The 25,204-nt window shown below is 37.7% G+C and overlaps 1 protein-coding gene across 2 annotated transcripts; it reads left to right on the forward strand.

Moving 5' to 3' along the window:
- Positions 1-3,116: 3,116 nt before the first annotated feature.
- Positions 3,117-24,592, forward strand: LOC126725488 (uncharacterized). 2 transcript variants are annotated; one of them, XM_050430249.1, is made up of 6 exons: positions 3,117-3,351; positions 4,608-4,724; positions 7,040-7,151; positions 7,255-7,360; positions 8,201-8,316; positions 23,177-24,592. In XM_050430249.1, the coding sequence occupies exon 6, from the start codon at positions 23,177-23,179 to the stop codon at positions 24,251-24,253; it is 1,077 nt and encodes a 358-aa protein (XP_050286206.1). In that variant the 5' UTR covers positions 3,117-3,351; positions 4,608-4,724; positions 7,040-7,151; positions 7,255-7,360; positions 8,201-8,316; the 3' UTR covers positions 24,254-24,592. The 2 variants fall into 2 exon arrangements, with proteins under 2 accessions (XP_050286206.1, XP_050286205.1); XM_050430248.1 differs by lacking the exon at positions 4,608-4,724.
- The last annotated feature ends 612 nt before the right edge of the window (positions 24,593-25,204 follow it).

Genomic DNA, 25,204 nt, shown 5'->3' on the forward strand with positions numbered 1-25,204 from the left:
TGGCTACACCAACAGGATAGCTGTATATGGTCCAAGACCTTCAGCAAGAAAGCTCATTGGGCAAAGAAAGATTGTTAAGGATTCCAGACTAATGACAGCAAAGAATCGTGGTCCTATTTACCGTCTTATTTCATATTGTGCCCTATGTAATAGTTATGGAGTGTACCATGAGCATGATGAGGACAACTCTGATCTGCTAGATTATGATAACTACGCAAATATAGAGTGATAGACAGATAGACAGAAGGCACAGACAGACAGAATACCCTTCCGACAGACAACGACAACAGATCACTATTCACCAACGACAGATCACTATTCACCGACATGCATGAACAGCTTCCAGACAGATTTCTTACAGTCCAGAAAAATATAGACAAATCCAGAAAGATATTTTAAAAGATATTTTGACAGAATATTATTCACATACAGATAGACTATTATTGTTAAAGACAGACTTTTACTGTTCAAGATTCTACCGACAGATTAACTTGAGTTCACTTCATTTAACTCAGGTTACTTTTGAAGACTTACCATGGTTCACTTTATCTATAAATAGACAGACTTCGAAGACAGAAGATAGGTTCAAATTCTAGGTTCAAATTCTAGGTCCAAATTTTAGGTCCAAAATTTCCATTCCAAGCTCCAATAGATCCAAGATAGCCCTCTCCCTCAGAAAGACTTTAGCTCTCCCTTTCCCCAAAAGACTTTTGTACTGTCCCTTAGAAAGACTTTTGTACTTTACTTTCTTTTTGTAATCTTGTAACCTTACCTTTCCAGACAGACAATCTTGTAACCCTTTACAGATTTTACTTTGTAATCTTGTAACTCTTCAGACAATGTTTATTTTCAAAGCTTGTAAGAAAGACAGAAGTTTTCAATTTTAATCAAAGACAGAAGTATTTTCAAGTAAAATTTTATTTGTTTCAGTTTTCATATTCCATACCCTGTTTTAATCTATTTTTGACTATATCTATTTTGCTATTTTCTTCCTTATCAACTATTTTATCATTGTTTATGCTTCTATATTATTGCTGTGCTCTCTCCTAGGTAGTCAATGGTATCAGAGCTCATTCAGCCCCTTGGGAATCTCTAGCCAATTTAGCTTGTTCTTATGGACTAAAAATGGTTTGTTTGAAGGTTTTAGTCACATACAATGAGAGCAACAAGCCTCTATTGGCCTGAAAACTTTGGACATGTGACATTCTCCATGAGTACTAGGTCATGCAAGCATCCCTAGCCTGTATAGCATGACCTATGTTATGGGCTCATGTAAAAAGTCTATTTGCACTGTCCAAATCATTCTCCCTTAAATCTCCCATTAAACACATGAGCTTGGGTCATGCAGAAACTAATAAAATAAATGAATTGGACCAAGAATAAATCGAGCTTGGCCTATACTAAGTTTACAAAACATCTTCTACAAAAATGACTATCAACAATTGTCATATCATATTCTCTTTATAGTTTCATATACATACATATGATCATAGTAAATATAATCTATCAATAATTATCATAATAAATATCTACTAATATTATGATAAACATCTTCTATTAATTAATATTTTTATAATAAATATTTATAAAACACAACATAAAAAAATAACTCTTAAATAATTACCATAATTATCAAATTTTATACATAATATTTCATATACAGTCAAAATCAAAATAAATGTCTATTATAATAATTATTGTAATTATCAAATTTCAAATACAAAATAAAGGAGGAAGAATATTTTTTAAATAAAATTATATTTTATTAAATTTTCTTGTGCTATCCATGAGTTGTTGATTAGTTATTTAGTATATGAATATTGATTTATTCATATGTAATTGATTGATCATAATAGATTAGATGATTGTACATGTTAGCCATTCCATAAGATTTATGCTCCTATTTTTAGGATTTTGAGAATTATTATTATTATTACAATAACCAATTCACTCATGCGAATATCCAATTGGATTGTGACTAGTGGTAATGATATTGTAAAGACACAGGTAAAAAAAGAGAAGGTGATGTTACAGATAGATTAGGAGTCAAAAGGTTTGGAATTCAATTTTTTATTTAAAGCAGACTATTCGAAAGATTTTTAACCTTCATTTAGATGTCCAATGCATGAGAACTTTCATTTAATCTTTAAACATAGAAAATCTTTGTTTGACAACTCACATTTGTGCCTAGCACTTATGTGTAATTTTTAAATAATGAGAAAGTTGTCAAATCACTTATCATTATTTCATTAGACACATAAGCAAGGAAATTAACAAACGTTAAACCATAGAAAGAAAACCTATCAAACTCAATTGGTCTTGAAAACCCATAGAACAAGATAGGACGATTAACTTGATAGGCTCTATACTTGTTTTTCTTTGAAGTAATAACAAACAAGTTATGCATTCCATGCATGTGGAATTTAATGACAGATAATATCAGTTTTAGCTCTAAATTTCTTACAAAAAGCACATATCATAATATAATATTCAATTCAACATAGGCATGTGAAAATGAAATTGATAATAATTAAAATATAATAATTCAACTCAATGATATCAAAATAAATGGGTAGAGAATCTAAACTCTAAACTCCATACATAATCTGAAAGCTACTCAAATAGCAAATATATCAAAGTAAATCAAAAACATGTATTTACGCCTATAACAGGCTTAAGCTAACTCTCTCTTTTTAGTTAAATACATCAAAAGAAAAACAGTATTTACGCCCCTAAGATCATGCTCTCCTTGCACTATCATTATTCTTTTTTCTTTTTCTTTTTTCTTTTTTAATGGGAAACAAAAATCAACTTTGGTTTCACTTCAAATAGTACTGATTTTTTAAATATATATACTAATAAATTTAGTTTTGTTTTTAGTGGGCTAGATAATATTATCATTTATTTCAATTTGAATAATAATGGGCCCAATCTAAAAAATAATAATAATGGGCCCAATTAAAACGAGCATAGGCCCATACCATGAGCAATGATCCAAGTCCAACTCTCCCATTTGAATTTCAAAAAATGTTACCGTTGAGTTGAGCAACAATCTAAAATCCCAGGCCATGCCCCTACCCTTCTTTCCCCATATAGACTCTGTTTTAAATCTTAGATTTGGATATCACACAGACATACCCCTTCCCCATATAGACTCTGTTTTAAATCTTAGATTTGGATATCACAGAGAGAGAGAGAGAGAGGCGTTATTTTGTTAAAAGAAAAAAAGAGAGGAAGACAGAGAAATGAAAGAGGAAACCTGGAGGGGCTGCTCAACTTGAGAGAGGAGATCCGAAGAGTGATGGGGCAAAAGGGTTTTTCTTTTTGCCACGGTCATGGATTCTTGCACAGGTAATTTCCTCTTAATTCAGTGTTTCTTAATTTTTGTTAGTTCTACACATCTTATTAAGCTTAAGATCCTTAAAATTATTAACATAAGTTGCGTCAGTGATTACTGAAAATAGTTTTGGTTTCTTGGCCTTGCCTGCTTATCAACCCAGAACAATATGAAAAGTTATTGGGTTTGTGATTTATTAGTTTATTGAATTCACATATCTATTAGCTTTCGCATCTCTCACTCTGCATATTAGTTTGGTACATAAACTCGGCTATGATATTGTCTCTTGGTCCCCTTTTCCTTGAGTTAAAAAATGTCTTTTTTTAGTTATTGATTGGCTTTGTGTGGTTGGAATTAGCTAATTTGTGATTAGAATACGATATGATTGGGAAATTTGGTCGAAATTAACAAAATTGGTTTTCTTTTTGGCATGGGAAATTAGAGGTTTAATTTTGTTTTATTAACTAATGGGTTTTTTTTTTTTAATCTAAATAATGTAGTAAGATTTGTAGTGAAAATGGATTTTTTTTTTTTTTTAGTTAATTTGCTTGTCTGTATAGAATTAATTGAGGTTTGATTGGGTCTTGTTCACTAGTTTGGATTCTTTTTTATTGTTTAATCAATTCAGTTGAGTACTTGATTTTGCAATGAAAAGTAGGGATTGATAAGGATTCTATGATATGAACTTCCTCAAGAAATCTAAGATTGATGCGGGGTTTGGTATTTGATTGGGCTTTATGATCTCTGTAATTTTATCATTCATTTTTTTTTTTTACTCATGTACTTTATTTTGAATGTAATTTCTGTTTATTTCGTTTAAGATGTAGGTGAGGAACCTTTAATCCCCATCATTATGGATTTCAAAATTGAACTGTTGTTTCAATGCTTTTACTGATAAAATTGGTTTTTTTCACTTAGGTATGCACTTTCTAAATTATTCAGCCTTGAATTGGCAGAGTCCATAATTGTATGTGATGATAGAGTTCTGTCAGTACATCATGTTATTCAATTTGACTTCAGATGTCTGTCTTGTTATAGTGTTTATAAAATGGTAAAGAAACTATGTTTGTTAAGACCTTAGTCAGGTCGGTGCAGCACTCAATCTTTTCCCTTTTTTTGCTGGCCCTGATATTAGGAGATCACCATAGTTGATGGTTGTTAAGCTTTTCTCAACTGGTCAGGTTTCTGTAATTTTAATGTCATTCACTTGAATTCTTCTTTGTGGATGGATATTTTTGGTGATGGTCATTTTTTGTTTGTTGTATCTTAGAGTTTGCGGTAATCTTCCATTGGTTATGCATGAAGAATGTTTGGAGGGAAATTTCAGTCTATTGAAAGACTAAGGGAAGCCAATTAGCTGAAAGAGACTGTTCATCATGTTGGACAGGTGATTATAAGTAGAAATCTTGGCCTAAATCATTTAGAGCCTGTTTGGCCAACAAAATTTGATCACTCAATTTCCGTCACTCAATTTCCATCGCTCATCACTCAATTTTTCACATCGGTTTGCCTTCATCACTCACTATTTTTCACACTATTTGGGGGGCCCACGCCTGTCACGGTGCAGCTTTTTTTTTTTTTTTTTTTTTCAGTACCCAAAAATTGAACCCAGTGAAAAAAAAAAAAAAAAAAAAAAAAAAACCAGTGAAGAAGACCAAACCCAGTGAAGAAGAAAGGAAAAAAAAAAAAAACCCAGTGAAGACCGAACCAGTAAAAGAAGAAGAAGAAAAAAACAACCCAATGAAGACCGAACCAGTGAGAAAGAAGAAGGAAAAAAAAAAAAGTCAGTTGGTCAAAAGGTGCATCAGAGAATTGAATTATGGAAACAAAAAATTGGAAACTAAGTTATGACTTGCCAAACAAACTTTTTTTTGAGAATTGAGATGGGTCCCACCATTTTTGAGAATTGAGTTATGGAAAATGAGAATTGAGTGATGGAAATTGAGTGATCAAATTTTGTTGGCCAAACAGGCAGAATAATTTTTCTTATAAGGTGTCTTACTTCTGTTTTTCCCTTAGATTCTAGTTGATTCATGCTATTAAACCTGTGAGTTAGTAAATAAGTTTTAAATCAGCCTAAATGTATCAAAAATAGGTGCATCAGTTGATATGATGTAGGTAGCTTCTTGTATTAGTTATAACCAAATTATGACTGTCCTTCAGGTCAAAGGGTAGTTTCACATTTCTATTTTAAATATATATATATATATACATTCTGGTTTGGAGTGGGATGATGCTTATTGGTTGTATATTTTAGAAAAATAGTACTACTATTGTTTTGCAAATATGATTTTTTATTTAGTTATCTCGATGAAAGTGGGGCTAATGGTGGAAACTGGAAATATGAAAATTTGTTAGCAGCATTTAAGAAACCATCAATATGTCAATATATATAATGCTACTCTCGCACACCCTTGGTGCGATGGTTACACCACAAGTATAAATGCTTCTGGAGTGTGGATAAGAGCCGGGATTCAAGTATCCAGGAGGGAGCTTCACTCACATATATACTTAAATTAGGCTAGAGTAGAATTCTATCCTGTATCAAAATATATATATATATATATATATAATGCTTTAATAATATATTTGTCTTTTTTATTTTAATGGTCCTTGTATTGTAGAAGAATCCGTATTGGCAGTCTGACTAGCTGTGATTATGCATCAATTATGATAGCATTTTAAACGATCACAATTTGTGAGTGTTGCTGAATTCATTCCTGGAGACTGCTAAATGGATATTCATCTAATGGATGCACATGAATTTTTTACTTTATTCATATTGATGCTTAGGATGAACTTTTCAAATATGGAGGTGGAAGCATTAGAATTTGTCATTTATTAAAAGGGTAGAAATGGATTAGCATCATTGCACATTCTGTACACACACATGATACAATAAAGAGAGAGACGTTATTATTGGACGCATTTGTTGAGTTAGAGGAAGCTGTGATCCAAGTTGTTGAACTAAACACCAAATTGACTCACCTACACGGCTACACTGGCACTAGTGCACAGCACAAACGGCATTTTTCTTTCACTTCACACACTAGCATTTTAATAATGCACTCACTCACCAAATACACTTGCACACACCTGACACCTTACTTCTAGACACCTGCCTACTAACACTATGAGGACTTTCATTGCTTCACATTGCTGACTTGGTGCCTATGACACATGAAAACTGAGCACCACTTCTACATATTTATACATGCTTAAAGTCGGTTAACTCAACAACTATGAATTCTCTAGCACATTATTTTATTGTCTCTCACTAACGGAAAATATCTTTTTCACCGACCTTCTAGACAAGTTAAAAATTTGTGGCTGAGATTAAGTTATGCAGGTAAGCTCTAGGGAATACGGAGAGAGAGATTGAGTGAGAAACTCTAGAAATTTCTAGAGAGAGACAGCGTTAATTTTTAACAGCATTGCCTTCAATTAGTCTAAGAAGCATGAACACAGACACGGACATGACATGGGTACTCAGTTACTTGTGGCTGGCCTTGTAGACCTTTCAAAACATTGGTACTCTGAAGAAAGTAAATTAGATCTTCTATTGGTTGAGCATATCAACACAAAGTTGGGCTCTGAGCGCAATGTAAAAATTTATGAACTTTTAGTGTTAGATTTCACTTTTGTATTTCTTGATTAATGAGAACAAATTATGTACCCTTATATCAATTTTGTTATGGTTAGGGGACGTGTAAGATGGGATGAAGCTAATCTTGTTGAAAATGAGGCAAATAAACCTGTATGGAAAAAATATGTCTGAACCCAAGACACTTTCACTGAATGATTGAGGAATATGGTAAGGACTAGGGTGGTTTTTGTTCTTCCCTTAAAGCTCTGTTTTGAGAATATGTTGAACATTATAATGCTAATGATATAATTATAACGGTTGATTCTTGTAGATACACCATCCGCTATACTGGATTCTGTTGCAAGCGTTGGTTAGGCTGGATACTGCACCTTTAGAGGGATGTGAGGATGACGTTGATGCCATGGAACAAGATGAAGGTACTTGATTTATCTTAATTACGAAAGGTCTAAATGATTGTGAGTGAAATATTATGCTAGTGACTTTTTTTTTTTTTTTTGCTTTTTGTCTCTACCCATTTATTATTTTCATGTTGCTGTTTTTGAATTCAGCATATAGCTCATTGTCTTTTGTACCATTCATTCCGTTGCAACTTTTATCCGTTAAAACCTGATCTCAGAAAGCCAAATGATTCTCAAGAAAATATAAATTTCCCTTCACCTAAACAAGCAATTGGGTTCAATGCCTATATTTATTAGAGTTTTTTGTCTTCTAAGGTCACGAACAATGTAGTCTTAGAAATTTCCCCTATGCTATCTCAGAAAAACATAGGTTTGTTAAGAATTACAAACAAATTAAAGTAAAGCTTACGAGTCCACATTGCACAGCATCAGGTTTCACCATTATATAAGTCTCTTCAACTTGTTCCTGCACACACAATGACACCATGAAAGACAAAAAAAATAGGACAAAATTTTCAAATGGGGTTCTAATAAACTTTGCAAATACTGAAGAACATGAGAGAAAACTCAAATGGGTTTTTGATAATTGAGATAAAAAGCTGAAAAGAAAGAGGAAGAGAAGCAAACCATTGCTTTTCATGCATTACCAAATGGTTAAATTTTTTAGCTTGCTTCATGGGTTTGGTTCTGACTAGATCTTAAGTCAATTATTTGCTTGCCCACATAATTGTATTTCGCTCAGTTGAGTGATGGTTTGTGTTATGTGTTTTGGTATTGAATATGGATCTTAGGTATGATGTTTTATAATGATGAGTTTGTGGTGGGGTTTTGAATTGACATTGGTTTGGTTGGTTACAGTTTCGTCAGTACCAGGTGGTGGGGAGAGGTCTGCCTTCTGAAACCGATGAGCATCCAAAGATTTATTGGATGAAACTTTGGGCTACAAATGAGGTCCATGCCAAGTCGAAGTTCTGGTGAGTAATCAATATTATCTCTGTGTATTATTCTTGCAATCGAAATTGCAATTAAAGTGATGAATTTCATATGAAGAAACCCCAATTTTACTATTACTAGCGCTAGGTGAAGTGTAGGTTGTGGGGTTCAACATCCATTGGATGACCAATAAAAAAAATGATGAGACTAAATTTTAAATAGGATTGACTCTTATATTATGTTTCTGCAAGGCATGTTGAAAGTAGAGCAGCCTTGCACTAACAAATCACAACTTTGTTCTGTCATCAGCTGTTAAGATTACCTATTAACTAAATGCTGGTGCATTTGTGTCTAACATTTTGGCACGTGTGTTAGAGCACCGAAATGAAATTTCTTTTTATTGCTATGTTACAATTTGCACATGAGGCACAAGTAGTTTTGAAACCATACCTCGCCTTCCACCCGTTCTTGTGCGATAGGAAGGTCATTTTAGCTAGCACTCATTGGCTTTTCTTGGGTTTTTGTAGTCCTGCGTAAATACTAGGTTTTAATCCACCATCTAATAGATCTAGTCAAATTCCTAATTTGTCACTATAATCATGATGATTCCTAATTTATCCTAATTGCACAAAAATATGCTAATTTCAAGTATATAAAACAAAATTATTAGAGATTTAAGTTTTTAAATCATACCAAAGTAATCAATGAATCAATCTATGCCACTAAATAAAGATTTCTGATGTTGTTATTGTAGCAATTGGAAGACAAATTTTAATGGTTCAGATTGTACTTAAATCATCGTTAGAAAAGGTATCCTTTAATGAGGTGTATTGTGAACCATGATGGCACCTCACATTATTTATCTTTTCAAAAAATTGACAAGATAAATATATATTTTAATATTGAGCTCAATTAGGAATTTGGTATCTATGACAACATATTACTGAAGTCATGATTATGAACTGTACTTGGAAACTGATTTCCGTATACAGAGGACATTCATGCTAGAAGTGTTAAGGTTATTAGTATCTGAAAGTTCAAAAACGTGTACAAAACACCTTTTAACGTTTAGACCCCCAAATTACAACTTAACCAATACAAGCAATATGTCAAACAACTAGTGTGCGGAAACTTAACACATGCTATAATACGAAATTGGTTAAAGACTATCTAAGCCATAACAAAATAAAACCACAGCAGATAATAAAAAGGCAAAGATAGAGAGGAAGGAAGATGCAAACACAAAGACAACACGCGATGTGTTATCGAAGAGGAAACCGAAGTCCTCGGCGAAAAACCTCTCCGCCGCCCTCCAAGCGGTAAACAATCCACTAGAAAATACAGTTGGGATACAAGGACAGCAATAGACCCTCCAAGCATAATCTACCCAGTGCACCTAAGCCCTCCAAGCTTCTTGCTCCAACGAGGTTGCGCCGAACCTTTTTCTTTTCTAGCTTCCCGGATTCCGCTACTAGACCGTAGCATCAACCAATGAAGATTGGTTCCTTCCTAACTGCTTCCCAGAAATCCAAACAACTGTCTCACAGTGATGATGATGGTGAGAACTAGGTTTGGTATAATGCCTCTCAAGGATTTGACAATGGAGAGGAAGAGAGTAGAGGAATTTGAAGAGACTCTAAGGTATAGATTGTGGGTGAAACAATCTTGTTTTTCTTTAGGGTTTCTCTCTCAAAATTCTCTCTGGAAGCCCTCTTTCAATCGTGGGTAAAAGGGGTATTTATACTGGAGTGGGAGAGGAATGTGAAACGTCAGGTTTTACAAAACAGGGGTGGCTCGCGGCTTGACCTCGCTGCTTAACTAAGTCGCGAGATCCAGTCGCGAGTTAACCGTATGGCCAGTTGTCCTGTTTTGTCCTGTAGTGCTCCAGCTAGCATGACTGTTCATCTTCCAGCATGCTTGGCACGTGTGCTGCTTCTGGCGGCTTGCAGCCGCACCCGCGAGTCCCAGCCGCAAGTCTCTGTTTTCTTGCACACTCTTGAGCAATCTTCACTCTATCTCACTCACTACCCTTACAACAAACCCACCTAAATACAGGGTTACTAAATGCTGAATTACAAGCAAATTTGGCACGGAATAAAGCCAATTAGATGGTTGAATAAATTCAACCTTACAATCTCCCCCTTTGGCTATTCCGTGACAAAACCCTAAAACAGACTCTAGACTTAACATGTGAGTTGGGAACAGTTGAACAAAACTCACTCACACCTAACTCTAGAAGCTGTGAAGCACTTGAATCATATGAACATAATACTCCTGAAACACAACAATACACCATGATCATTGTAAGCAGAAAATTATAAATGCATATGAAACAGGAAATATGTGATCAAGCAAAGATGGAGTTAAGAAACAAACCATGGCTTGATCAACCGACTGAACACCACAAGGTAGTGATCACAGTGCTCATTCACACTTGGAATGAACACAAGGACATACAAGTTAACAAGCACAAGGCAAGACACTTGTATGCTCAACACTCAACCAATGCATAACACACAAGGCATATGCATCTAGGAACAATCCTACAAGGGCACAAGAGTGACAGTACATAAACCAAAATGCAGAACATTTAGATTAAAGTACTGATTTCAACATAGCATAAAGGCTACATTAAGCAAGATACATACCATAAAGCCTACAAACTATGCATAAAACATTAACCCTAAAAGCTTACAAAAGCACATGGGTACAAACACAAAAACATCCTGAATAACATCATCAAAATATATTAAAGTTTAAACCAAGAGTATAGGTTAAGAGTTAGAAACAGCAATACACCAAAACACAGTGTATCAAACCCATAAAAACATTAAATAGTACCCAACAAACATAAACCTAAAACCATAAGTTTAAAGGATAAGACTAAAAACAAAAGTATGACAAAAGTATGTGTGTACTCCCCCTATCACTATGCACACTTCCCTTTGAACTTTTCTCCCCCTTACTGAATGCTCTCCCCCTTTTTGTCACGAATAGCTAAAGGCTCTCGTCCAACTTTCGTTGAATATCATCTAGCTGATTCTCCATAGTCTCGAGACGCATTTGGACATGGTTGTTTATGGAGTAGAGAAGTGCCACAAGCTCATCAACGCGTTTCTGAATATGCTCAAGTACACTGCCGACTCTATCAGTATAAGGAGCAGTCTGTGCTTGCGGAATACTAGCCGGTGAAGCTTCAGGAACAGCACGTGATGTAGATGTGGTATGTGCAGGTGTCTCTGAGTCAGGGGCAGATGGAGTAACCGGAGAGATGTGAGCACTCCTTGGTGATTTAGAGGAGTGCCACAAGCTCATCAACGCGTTTCTGAATATGCTCAAGTACACTGCCGACTCTATCAGTATAAGGAGCAGTCTGTGCTTGCGGAATACTAGCCGGTGAAGCTTCAGGAACAGCACGTGATGTAGATGTGGTATGTGCAGGTGTCTCTGAGTCAGGGGCAGATGGAGTAACCGGAGAGATGTGAGCACTCCTTGGTGATTTAGAGGAGTGACTTCTGCTAGCTTGAAGAGTGAACAAGGAAATGGGACGTTGACGAGTCAACATTTTTCCATCTGCAGGAGGAATAATGCCTTCACGAAGAATGAGCTTCATGATGAGACTGCAAAATGGAATAACTCCTCGAGCTGCAGATCGACACGCGGTCTTCCTCAAGGTGTAGTAGATGTGAGCACATATATCAATGGGGGCTCCTGTAATAAGGTCACAAAGAAATAGAGCTCTCCCAAGATTGATGAATGTAGTGTTGGACAGTGGGTAGAGATTGGTGAACATGATCAACTTCAGTCTGGTCAGCTCAGGTGCAAACTTTGCGGTGCTGATGGATGTTCCTACACTGGATACTTCATGATCGAATCCTAGGATTTGTAAAATTTCTCCAACTTCTGGATTTCGTTCATCGTAAGGAGTTATATTCACATTCTGAGGTCTGGTGATGCCGAGAAGATCTGCGATGGAGTCTGGGGTAACACTAAACTCTGTTCCTCTGACCCAGAAAATGAGTTCAGGTCCAAGATCAGTTGCATTGGAGAAGCATTTTTTAACCAGTTCATCCATTGGATCATCAAAGTTCCCGAACAAGTTTGCCCAATCTCCCAAGATTGATGAATGTAGTGTTGGACAGTGGGTAGAGATTGGTGAACATGATCAACTTCAGTGTGGTCAGTTCAGGTGCAAACTTTGCGGTGCTGATGGATGTTCCTGCACTGGATACTTCATGATCGAATCCTAGGATTTGTAAAATTTCTCCAACTTCTGGATTTCGTTCATCGTAAGGAGTTATATTCACATTCTGAGGTCTGGTGATGCCGAGAAGATCTGCGATGGAGTCTGGGGTAACACTAAACTCTGTTCCTCTGACCCAGAAAATGAGTTCAGGTCCAAGATCAGTTGCATTGGAGAAGCATTCTTTGACCAGCTCATCCATTGGATCATCAAAGTTCCCGAACAAGTTTGCCCAATCTCGTTTCTCAAAGATTTGAGGGATGAAAGTGGTCCCTAAGGTGTTGAACTCTACCACCCGTTCCACTATAGTGGTTGACTTGTCAAACACGTTTGAGTAGACATGTGAGTTAAGCGGAAGTCTGAACCTATCCTTATTGGGATCTTGAGATGCCTGAGATGATAGTCGAGTCCTTTTAGCAACTGGTGTTGCTGGTTCGTCAGCAACAATGTCTTTACCCCTAGAAGATCGACGAGACATCTGCAAGAGAACAGGCCCATAGCAAAGAACCAAACAACAATACCACACAAGATAATTGTCAACAAGATTCAGTGTAAACAAAATTTCAATATATAAACACAAACTGAAGATAGTGCAGACCCAACCAAACTTCCAACAATACAAAGAAGCACAAAATAACAGGTGCAGCAAAATGGTGATAGTGCACCAAGACATAGATAGACAACACAACTGACAAAACTGTCAATGAGACAGGTTATCATGACCATGATATGCAAACAGATACAGCATTCGAACATTTAGATCAGATAACATAAATCACTCCACCAGAGATATGAACAAGGGGAAAATATTTCAACATGAAGAAACCAATCATTCACACTAGAGCACATGGTTGAGAGACATACATTATGTTATCATAAAAACTCAGTAACCAATACCGAACACCAACATCAATACTTAAGCAAGTGAAATAAGTAAGTCAAATAGACACCAAACCCATTTAAGAAAAGATTTTCAGACTCAATAATAGGCAAATATCAGAACAATGAAAAACACATTGTGACCACTCAGCATGAAAACAAGTGAGAACAATATCAAACAAGACACGCCATACCCATTACACAAAGAGAGAAGTATTTCGAACACAATATCAGTCCAAACGGTAACAAAAATATGCAGGAAAAAGGAAAATGATATTGAGAAAGCAAAACCCATGCATTTTCTTGATGATTTGGATAAGAAATGAAGCACCAATGAGGTTTGAAAATGGATTCACGAAGTGTTTGGAAGGAAGATAGTTTAGAGAGAAGATGAACAGTCACAAAAGTTCGAAGGAAAACTGAAAAGAGGTTTAAAAACTGCTCCTGTTTCTGCCAAACACGCGATTTTCGCGACTTGATTAAGTCGCCACACAGTCGCCAGCTCAAGCCGCCAAAGCACTCAAGAACAAAAATTTGAAAATTTTTCTAAGTGTTTTTCGCGACTGGAAAGTCTACCCGTGAGTGAGTCGCGAGCTGAGCCGCGAAAATCTCTGAGTGAATCTCGCGACTAGACCTTCCACTCGCGAACAAGTCGCCAAAAATGACCAGCGAAGACGCGACTAAGACACGCGACTTGACATACCCGCGACTGAGCCGCCAAAACAGGGCAAAACTGGATTTTTGAAATTTTCAGATTTTTCAAACAAAATACTTTCCAAAAACACATAAAACACTCAAAAATCTTTTTGTGCTTGAATTAACAAAGATTGAGCATGTGAAAACACATTTCATCAAGTTCAATCACACAAATGAATATGGCATTTATTGAACATAAACTTGTATGTTGTGTGTGGATATCAACAATGAGATAGTCTTTCGTCTAATGCGAAGCTTCAATAATCGATTCAACCAAGGCATACACAATTAGCACTAGATCATGTGACCTATCTCAATTATAGAAATATGTATATATGACCTCCCACAAAACTTGATAACATGACTTGGAGCTTTACATTTTACTCCACTTTTAATCATAACATTTGATCTTTTTGATCTTTTGAGGTAATCACCTCTCATTGTGAGAGTGATATTTGACATTTCACTTTAATGAACAAGCCTTTGGCTTTTTGAATAAACATTCACTTTAATATAAGGTCGCTTACCCTTTTTCCTAGTCGAATACTAGAATGTTCGACAGGCTTTTGCAGCTCAATATCTCTTTTCATTTGGAGATTTACATTTGGTGAGCTCTTTTTAGCAAAACAAAAATAAAGAGTGGGAAGATATATAGACACAAGTCTATGCATGTCTCAAGATCAACATAACCATTCACTAATCATTCATGACAAGTTTGAAGATCTATTTACAACAATCACATAGATTTCAAGATTTTTCTCACAGTGATATAAGTGCATGAAAACAAGCAATGCTCGAAAATGCACAAAACCATAAGCACAAAGGTACAAGACAAAACAAGTTTTGAGACAAAACTCAACAAAGTCAATCAAGCTTTTTGATTTTCTAATTTTTTATGTGATTTTTGGATTTTTGACACAAGAAACAAAAAGATTGATAAAACAAAATTAAAAATATTCACAAGTAGACAAGCAAACAACCAACATTAAAAACAGCAAGCAAACCAAACAAACATTGTCACAAAGCATAGGAAGTATTAATGCATGGACATGTTGTAATGCTTATGCATGAGTACCCTTTTTCACCCACACGTCACTTGCGTTTGGGGTGATTTCCTTATAGGATTGGGTACGGGAGTTAGGGCTTTCAAACCTTCGTGAGAAGCTTTCCAAGCAGTTGGTGAATGCACCAATCATCTTCATCATGTTCATCATTCCGGGATCTCCATTTTGATCTCTAGATTGATCACCTGCCCAAATTCTCCTATCATTTCTGGGTCCTCTTGACCTTTGAGGAGTTGCACTGTTCTTTGCTCTCAGCTTTTGGCAATTTAGTCGAGTATGCCCTTGAAGTCCGCAATAATGGCACACATAAGTTCCTCTAGGACCTCTTTGTGGTCGTGGACGTGACTTGGCACGAGATTCAGACCTGCCCACAGACTGATTACGGGGATTCAGCATCCGTTGGTTCACCACATTCTTCTTCTCCTCCACCTCGAGCTTCTCACCAGTAAGGTCAGCTACAACTGGATCTTTGGCCTTTACAAACTTCACTTCTTTAGTGACATTTCCAGATGAACTACTTCCTCCGGTATATCCCAATCCGGATTTGTCTGAAAAGCTCTTTTGAGATGATATAACATCATCTAGCTTCTTGGTGGTGACCCTCTCTATTTTAGCATTCGCTTGCACAACCTCATTCTCAAGAAAACTCACTTTTGTGTAAGCTTCGGACAACTCACCATTCAGTGTTTCTATCTCACATTTGGCCTCCCTATATCGAATTAGGAGACTTTTGTAGTCCTCCTCAGCCTTCTTCATTTTTCTCACAGCAGCCTTGGCCACCCTTGTGTACTCACCCGACTTCTCCAAGAGTGAGTTATAATTCTCTTGAAGATTTGCTGTGCTTTCATCTTCTTCAGCATCTGATTCTTGAACAATTCCTAGTGATTCATCATCACTATGTTCTCCAAGGTCTCTTACAAGCAGATTCAACTCATCTGAAGACTCAACATGAGCAATAGTCATAAAAGCCGAATAGTTCCCCTCTCCATCACAGCTCTCTTCAGATTCTGAGTCAGACGAATCCGAGTCACTCAAGGTCGTGGCATACACTTTACCTTTCGATTTCAGATAATTCGGACATTCCTTCTTAAAGTGTCCATGCCCGTTACATTCGAAACAAGTGACACCTTGTGTGGGTTGGGATTCTTTTCCATCTTTCTTTTTGAATTCCCTCTTCTCCCTTCCAGAACTTTGGAATTTTCTTTTATCATCAAATTTGCCATTATTTTTGAATTTCAAGAACTTTCTGAAATTTTTGACAAGGTATGCAACATCTTTGTCAACCACATCTTCTCCCGATGAGTCTTGATCTTCCACCTTCTCATTAATGGTCTTTAGAGCAAGAGATTTACTCTTCCGTTGATTGGGCAGCGACATCTCATAAGTCTGCAGAGAACCAACCGGCTCCTGTACTTTGATGTCATCAAGGTCCTTGCTCTCTTCAATTGCTGTCACTTTAGCACGAAAACTTTCCGGCAATGATCGAAGGATCTTCCTTACAATCTTTGAGTCCTCCGTTTTCTCCCCCAAGTTGAACTTACTGACCACCACCTCATTTAGCTTCCCATAGAAAGAGTCAAAAGACTCATCCTCACTCATTTTGAGCTCCTCAAACCGAGTGGTCAGCATTTGCAACTTGGTGTCTTTCACTTTCTTCGTGCCTTCATAGGTGGTTTCCAAAATCTCCCATGCTTCTTTGGCAACGGTAATATGAGAAATCCTGTGAAATTCATCTGGAGACACACCATAGAAAATAGCATTGAGTGTTTTACTGTTAGCATTAGATGCAGCAAGTGCTGCCTTATCCCATGTGGATTTGGCTGCCTCAGGTTTTGTCCAACCAATCTCAACAGCATCCCAAACGGATTCATCAATAAAACACAGAAAAGCTCTCATGCGAACCTTCCAAAAGGCATAATTACTACCATCAAAATATGGAGGTGCATTTAGGGATTGAGACCTATCCATCTCAAAAGGGAGTCAAGGATCACACAATGGTAATGAAACCAATAGCAGTGTACCCGCTCTGATACCAAATGAAAGTTCAAAAACGTGTACAAAACACCTTTGAACGTTTAGACCCCCAAATTACAACTTAACCAATACAAGCAATATGTCAAACAACTAGTGTGCGGAAACTTAACACATGCTATAATACGAAATTGGTTAAAGACTATCTAAGCCATAACAAAATAAAACCACAGCAGATAATAAAAAGGCAAAGATAGAGAGGAAGGAAGATGCAAACACAAAGACAACACGCGATGTGTTATCGAAGAGGAAACCGAAGTCCTCGGCGAAAAACCTCTCCGCCGCCCTCCAAGCGGTAAACAATCCACTAGAAAATACAGTTGGGATACAAGGACAGCAATAGACCCTCCAAGCCTAATCTACCCAGTGCACCTAAACCCTCCAAGCTTCTTGCTCCAACGAGGTTGCGCTGAACCTTTTTCTTTTCTAGCTTCTCGGATTCCGCTACTAGACCGTAGCATCAACCAATGAAGATTGGTTCCTTCCTAACTGGTTCCCAGAAATCTAAACAACTGTCTCACAGTGATGATGATGGTGAGAACCAGGTTTGGTATAATGCCTCTCAAGGATTTGACAATGGAGAGAAAGAGAGTAGAGGAATTTGAAGAGACTCTAAGGTATAGATTGTGGGTGAAACAATCTTGTTTTTCTTTAGGGTTTCTCTCTCAAAATTATCTCTGGAAGCCCTCTTTCAATCGTGGGTAAAAGGGGTATTTATATTTGAGTGGGAGAGGAATGTGAAACGTCAGGTTTTACAAAACAGGGATGGCTCGCGGCTTGACCTCGCGGCTTGACTAAGTCGCGAGATCCAGTCGCGAGTTAACCGTATGGCCAGTTGTCTTGTTTTGTCCTGTAGTGCTCCAGCTAGCATGACTGTTCATCTTCCAGCATGCTTGGCACGTGTGCTGCTTCTGGCGGCTTGCAGCCGCGAGTCCCAGCCGCGAGTCTCTGTTTTCTTGCACACTCTTGAGCAATCTTCACTCTATCTCACTCACTACCCTTACAACAAACCCACCTAAATACAGGGTTACTAAATGCTGAATTACAAGCAAATTTGGCACGGAATAAAGCCAATTAGATGGTTGAATAAATTCAACCTTACAGAGACTCGCGGTTGGGACTCGCGGCTGCAAGCCGCTAGAAGCAGCACACGTGCCAAGCATGCTGGAAGATGAACAGTCATGCGAGCTGGAGCACTACAGGACAAAACAGGACAACTGGCCATACGGTTAACTCACGACTGGATCTCGCGACTTAGTCAAGCCGCGAGGTCAAGCCGCGAGGTCAAGCCGCGAGCCACCCCTGTTTTATAAAACCTGACGTTTCACATTCCTCTCTCACTCTAGTATAAATACCCCTTTTAGCCACGATTGAAAGAGAGCTTCCAGAGAGAATTTTGAGAGAGAAACCCTAAAGAAAAACAAGATTGTTTCACCCACAATCTATACCTTAGAGTCTCTTCAAATTCCTCTACTCTCTTCCTCTCCATTGTCAAATCCTTGAGAGGCATTATACCAAACCCGGTTCTCACTATCATCATCACTGTGAGACAGTTGTTTGGATTTCTGGGAAGTAGTTAGGAAGGACCCAATCTTCATTGGTTGATGCTACGGTCTAGTAGCGGAATCCGGGAAACTAGAAAAGAAAAAGGTTCGGCGCAACCTCGTTGGAGCAAGAAGCTTGGAGGGCTTAGGTGCACTGGGTAGATTAGGCTTGGAGGGTCTATTGCTGTCCTTGTATCCCAACTGTATTTTCTAGTGGATTGTTTACCGCTTGGAGGGCGACGGAGAGGTTTTTCGCCGAGGACTTCGGTTTCCTCTTCGATAACACATCGCGTGTTGTCTTTGTGTTTGCATCTTCCTTCCTCTCTATCTTTGCCTTTTTATTATCTGCTGTGATTTTATTTTGTTATGGCTTAGATAGTCTTTAACCAATTTCGTATTATAGCATGTGTTAAGTTTCCGCACACTAGTTATTTGACATATTGCTTGTATTGGTTAAGTTGTAATTTGGGGGTCTAAACGTTCAAAGGTTTTTTGTACACGTTTTTGAACTTTCATTTGGTATCAGAGCAGGTACACTGCTATTGGTTTCATTACCATTGTGTGATCCTTGACTCCCTTTTGAGATGGATAGGTCTCAATCCCTAAATGCACCTCCATATTTTGATGGTAATAATTATGCTTTTTGGAAGGTTCGCATGAGAGCTTTTCTGTGTTCTATTGATGAATCCGTTTGGGATGCTGTTGAGATTGGTTGGACCAAACCTGAGGCAGCCAAATCCACATGGGATAAGGCAGCACTTGCTGCATCTAATGCTAACAGTAAAGCACTCAATGCTATTTTCTGTGGTGTGTCTCCAGATGAATTTCACAGGATTTCTCATATTACCGTTGCCAAAGAAGCATGGGAGATTTTAGAAACCACCTATGAAGGCACGAAGAAAGTGAAAGACACCAAGTTGCAAATGCTGACCACTCGGTTTGAGGAGCTCAAAATGAGTGAGGATGAGTCTTTTGACTCTTTCTATGGGAAGCTAAATGAGGTGGTGGTCAGTAAGTTCAACTTGGGGGAGAAAACGGAGGACTCAAAGATTGTAAGGAAGATCCTTCGATCATTGCCGGAAAGTTTTCGTGCTAAAGTGACAGCAATTGAAGAGAGCAAGGACCTTGATGACATTAAAGTACAGGAGCTGGTTGGTTCTCTGCAGACTTATGAGATGTCGCTGCCCAATCAACGGAAGAGTAAATCTCTTGCTCTAAAGACCATTAATGAGAAGGTGGAAGATCAAGACTCATCGGGAGAAGATGTGGTTGACAAAGATGTTGCATACCTTGTCAAAAATTTCAGAAAGTTCTTGAAATTCAAAAATAATGGCAAATTTGATGATAAAAGAAAATTCCAAAGTTCTGGAAGGGAGAAGAGGGAATTCAAAAAGAAAGATGGAAAAGAATCCCAACCCACACAAGGTGTCACTTGTTTCGAATGTAACGGGCATGGACACTTTAAGAAGGAATGTCCGAATTATCTGAAATCGAAAGGTAAAGTGTATGCCACGACCTTGAGTGACTCGGATTCGTCTGACTCAGAATCTGAAGAGAGCTATGATGGAGAGGGGAACTATTCGGCTTTTATGACTATTGCTCATGTTGAGTCTTCAGATGAGTTGAATATGCTTGTACGAGACCTTGGGGAACATAGTGATGATGAATCACTAGGAATTGTTGAAGAATCAGATGCTGAAGAAGATGAAAGCACAGCAAATCTTCAAGAGAATTATAACTCACTCTTGGAGAAGTCGGGTGAGTACACAAGGGTGGCCAAGGCTGCTGTGAGAAAAATGAAGAAGGCTGAGGAGGACTACAAAAGTCTCCTAACTCGATATAGGGAGGCCAAATGTGAGATAGAAACACTGAATGGTGAGTTGTCCGAAACTTACACAAAAGTGAGATTTCTTGAGAATGAGGTTGTGCAAGCGAATGCTAAAATAGAGAGGGTCACCACCAAGAAGCTATATGATGTTATATCATCTCAAAAGAGCTTTTCAGACAAATCCGGATTGGGATATACCGGAGGAAGTAGTTCATCTGGAAATGTCACTAAAGAAGTAAAGTTTGTAAAGGCCAAAGATCCAGTTGTAGCTGACCTTACTGGTGAGAAGCTCGAGGTGGAGGAGAAGAAGAATGTGGTGAACCAACGGATGCTGAATCCCCGTAATCAGTCTGTGGGCAGGTCTGAATCTCGTGCCAAGTCACGTCCACGACCACAAAGAGGTCCTAGAGGAACTTATGTGTGCCATTATTGCGGACTTCAAGGGCATACTCGACCAAATTGCCAAAAGCTGAGAGCAAAGAACAGTGCAACTCCTCAAAGGTCAGGAGGACCCAGAAATGATAGGAGAATTTGGGCAGGTGATCAATCTAGAGATCAAAATGGAGATCCTAGAATGATGAACGTGATGAAGATGATTGGTGCATTCACCAACTGCTTGGAAAGCTTCTCACGAAGGTTTGAAAGCCCTAACTCCCGTACCCAATCCTATAAGGAAATCACCCCAAACGCAAGTGACGTGTGGGTGAAAAAGGGTACTCATGCATAAGCATTACAACATGTCCATGCATTAATACTTCCTATGCTTTGATGTTGGTTGTTTGCTTGTCTACTTGTGAATATTTTTAATTTTGTTTTATCAATCTTTTTGTTTCTTGTGTCAAAAATCCAAAAATCACATAAAAAATTAGAAAATCAAAAAGCTTGATTGACTTTGTTGAGTTTTGTCTCAAAACTTGTTTTTTCTTGTACCTTTGTGCTAATGGCTTTGTGCATTTTTGAGCATTGCTTGTTTTCATGCACTTATATCACTGTGGGAAAAATCTTGAAATCTATGTGATTGTTGTAAATAGATCTTCAAACTTGTCATGAATGATTAGTGAATGGTTATGTTGATCTTGAGACATGCATAGACTTGTGTCTATATATCTTCCCACTCTTTATTTTTGTTTTGCTAAAAAGAGCTCACCAAATGTAAATCTCCAAATGAAAAGAGATATTGAGCTGCAAAAGCCTGTCGCACATTCTAGTATTCGACTAGGAAAAAGGGTAAGCGACCTTATATTAAAGTGAATGTTTATTCAAAAAGCCAAAGGCTTGTTCATTAAAGTGAAATGTCAAATATCACTCTCACAATGAGAGGTGATTGCCTCAAAAGATCAAAAAGATCAAATGTTATGATTAAAAGTGGAGTAAAATGTAAAGCTCCAAGTCATGTTATCAAGTTTTGTGGGAGGTCATATATACATATTTCTATAATTGAGATAGGTCACATGATCTAGTGCTAATTGTGTATGCCTTGGTTGAATCGATCATTGAAGCTTCACATTAGACGAAGGACTATCTCATTGTTGATATCCACACACAACACACAAGTTTATGTTCAATAAATGCCATATTCATTTGTGTGATTGTACTTGATGAAATGTGTTTTCACATGCTCAATCTTTGTTAATTCAAGCACAAAAAGATTTTTGAGTGTTTTTGGAAAGTATTTTGTTTGAAAAATCTGAAAATTTCAAAAATCCTGTCTTGCCCTATTTTGGCGGCTCAGTCGCGGGTATGTCAAGTCGCGAGCCTCAGTCGCATCTTTGCTGGTCATTTTTGGCGACTTGTTCGCGAGTGGAAGGTCCAGTCGCGAGGTTCACTCAGAGATTTTCGCGGCTCAGCTCGCGACTCACTCGCAGGTAGACCTTCCAGTCGCGAAAAACACTTAGAAAAATTTTTCAAATTTTTGTTCTTGAGTGCTTTGGCGGCTTGAGCTGGCGACTGTGTGGCGACTTAATCAAGTCGCGAAAAACGCGTTTTTTGCAGAAATAAGAGCAGTTTTTAAATCTTTTTCAGTTTTCCCTCAAATGTTTGTGACTGTTCATCTTCTCTCTAAACTATCTCCCTCCCAAACACTCCGTGCTCCCATTTCCAATCTCCATTGTTGCATTCTTGTAGCTCAAAATCTTCAAGTCACAGGTATGGGTTTTCAGTTTTGCACTCTTTTCTACTTGATTTTGTGCTTTTCCCTTTGATTTTTCGCATATGTTTGTGATTTAGAAATGGGTTTGTGTTTCGGATTTTGCTCCTTGTTCATGCTTAGCTTGCGAATGCTGCTGCTAGAATTTGATTTGATCTTAGTTGTTTCCTTATTGCTCTTCATCCTGTGCTTAGCTAAGTGATTCTTTTATTTTATCTGAACTTTGAGCTGTTGAGTTGTTTCAAATTGTTCCTTTTGAGGCTGTGAGTTTTACTGTGCTAAATATGCATGTTCTACTGTGTAAATATTTTGGGAGCATATGTGAGCTTCACAATGCTGTTTAAGTAGCTTGTGTTTAAATGTTCCAAGTTCATTTGTATGGAAGATATCTCTTTGTTAATTACATGGTACTGACTAGTTCTACACATATATTGCTCTATACTGTTGTGGCCTCTTCTGATTGTTCACAGATGGCTCCCTCACCTCCTAAGAAGAAAACTCCTGCAAAGAAGGCTGACAAAAGATTGAAAATGGATTCTAAACTATTTAGGTCAGTTCATCATTTTGAGAGATACAGGGATAACTTCATGAAAGCAGGAATTATTCAAGAACGATTTGTAGATTTGGAGGATTTGAGACAAACCTTTATCCCCAGCTGTTTTGAAGGAAGAGGATGGGAAAAGCTTCTGAGTGATTTCCCTGTAGTGTGTGAACCCCTGATTAGGGAATTTTACTCAAATGCTGTGATAAAGGAGAATGAGTTAAGTTGCTGGGTTAGAGGTAAAAAATTCATTTTGGATGCACATGTCATAGATGATGCATTAGGGCTTGAAGGATTAGAAGATGAGGAATTTATCAACTACAAGGATAGGAGTGTCTCTATTGAAACAGTTCAACAAAGGATAGGTGGGCAGAGAGAAGGAAAATGTTTGAATACCACTGCCTTTCCAGTGGACATGAGGTGTCTAACAATCATCATGATGTTTAACCTCTATCCCATTAAGAAGTTGACTACAATCAATTGTGCTAGAGCAATCTTTCTGATGGATCTCAAAGAAAAGAATTTCATAGACATAAGTTCCCACATATATGACACCATTGTGGATGAGACAAGAACAACCTCTAGGCCAAAATTGATCTTTCCCAGTTTGCTGATGAGGATCTTTAGAAGGAAGGGGGTTCCAATCCCTCAAGACATCAGTCCCATGTCCACACCTTCTGCAATTAACAAGCTTACCTGCAAAAGGATAAGTGTTAGGCTTCCAGGAGAAGAAGATGAAGGTGATGAAGGAGAAGGTGTCCCAATGGAGACTGAAGCAGAGGCAGCAGGGCATGCATCAACCTCAACACCCAGGAGGAGTGGCAAAAGACCCAGAGCATCAACTTCTTCAGATACACCTCTAGATGCTTTCCAAATCATTCTAGAAAGACTTGATGAGATCAGAGAAGTCCAGACTGAGCACTCTGAGAGGATGAGAGCCATGCAGGATCAAATTGATGTTCTGTCTGCAAAACTTGATAGCTTCACCACTCAGCCTGAACACTGACCCTTTGGCCATTCCTGTCAAAAAGGGGGAGAAGTTTCTGTCTGTTGATAATGTCATTGATGATTGAGAAGCAGAAAAGCAGCTCTTAGGGGGGAGTATTGTGTTGAGGGGGAGTTGTCAAAATCAGAGACTTTGTTTATATATGTTTATGTTTTGGGTACTTTTAGTGTTTTTATGGTTTTGATACACTGTGTTTTGGTGTATAGTTGTTTCTAACTCATTACTTATACTCTTGGTTTAAACTTTAATATATTTTGATGATGTTATTCAGGATGTTTTTGTGTTTGTACCCATGTGCTTTTGTAAGCTTTTAGGGTTAATGTTTTATGCATAGTTTGTAGGCTTTATGGTATGTACCTTGCTTAATGCAGCCTTTATACTCTGTTGAAATCAGTACTTTAATCTAAATGTTCTGCATTTTGGTTTATGTACTGTCACTCTTGTGCCCTTGTAGGATTGTTCCTAGATGCATATGCCTTGTGTGTTATGCATTGGTTGAATGTTGAGCATACAAGTGTCTTGCCTTGTGCTTGTTAACTTGTATGTCCTTGTGTTCATTCCAAGTGTGAATGAGCACTGTGATCACTACCTTGTGGTGTTCACTTGGTTGATTAAGCCATGGTTTGTTTCTTAACTCCATCTTTGCTTGATCACATATTGCCTGTTTCATATGCATTTATAATTTTCTGCTTACAATGATCATGATGTATTGTTGTGTTTCAGGAATATTATGTTCATATGATTCAAGTGCTTCACAGCTTCTAGAGTTAGGTGTGAGTGAGTTTTGTTCAACTGTTCCCAACTCACATGTTAAGTCTAGAGTCTGTTTTAGGGTTTTGTCACGGAATAGCCAAAGGGGGAGATTGTAAGGTTGAATTTATTCAACCATCTAATTGGCTTTATTCCGTGCCAAATTTGCTTGTAATTCAGCATTTAGTAACCCTGTATTTA

Source organism: Quercus robur, chromosome 5 (assembly GCF_932294415.1).
Source record: "Quercus robur chromosome 5, dhQueRobu3.1, whole genome shotgun sequence".
Classification (NCBI taxonomy): Eukaryota; Viridiplantae; Streptophyta; class Magnoliopsida; order Fagales; family Fagaceae; genus Quercus; species Quercus robur.

Bases quoted from the DNA above. Each gene is read 5' to 3' on its own strand.
- LOC126725488 (XM_050430249.1), top strand. From the start codon at position 23,177: ATGGCTCCCTCACCTCCTAAGAAGAAAACTCCTGCAAAGAAGGCTGAC.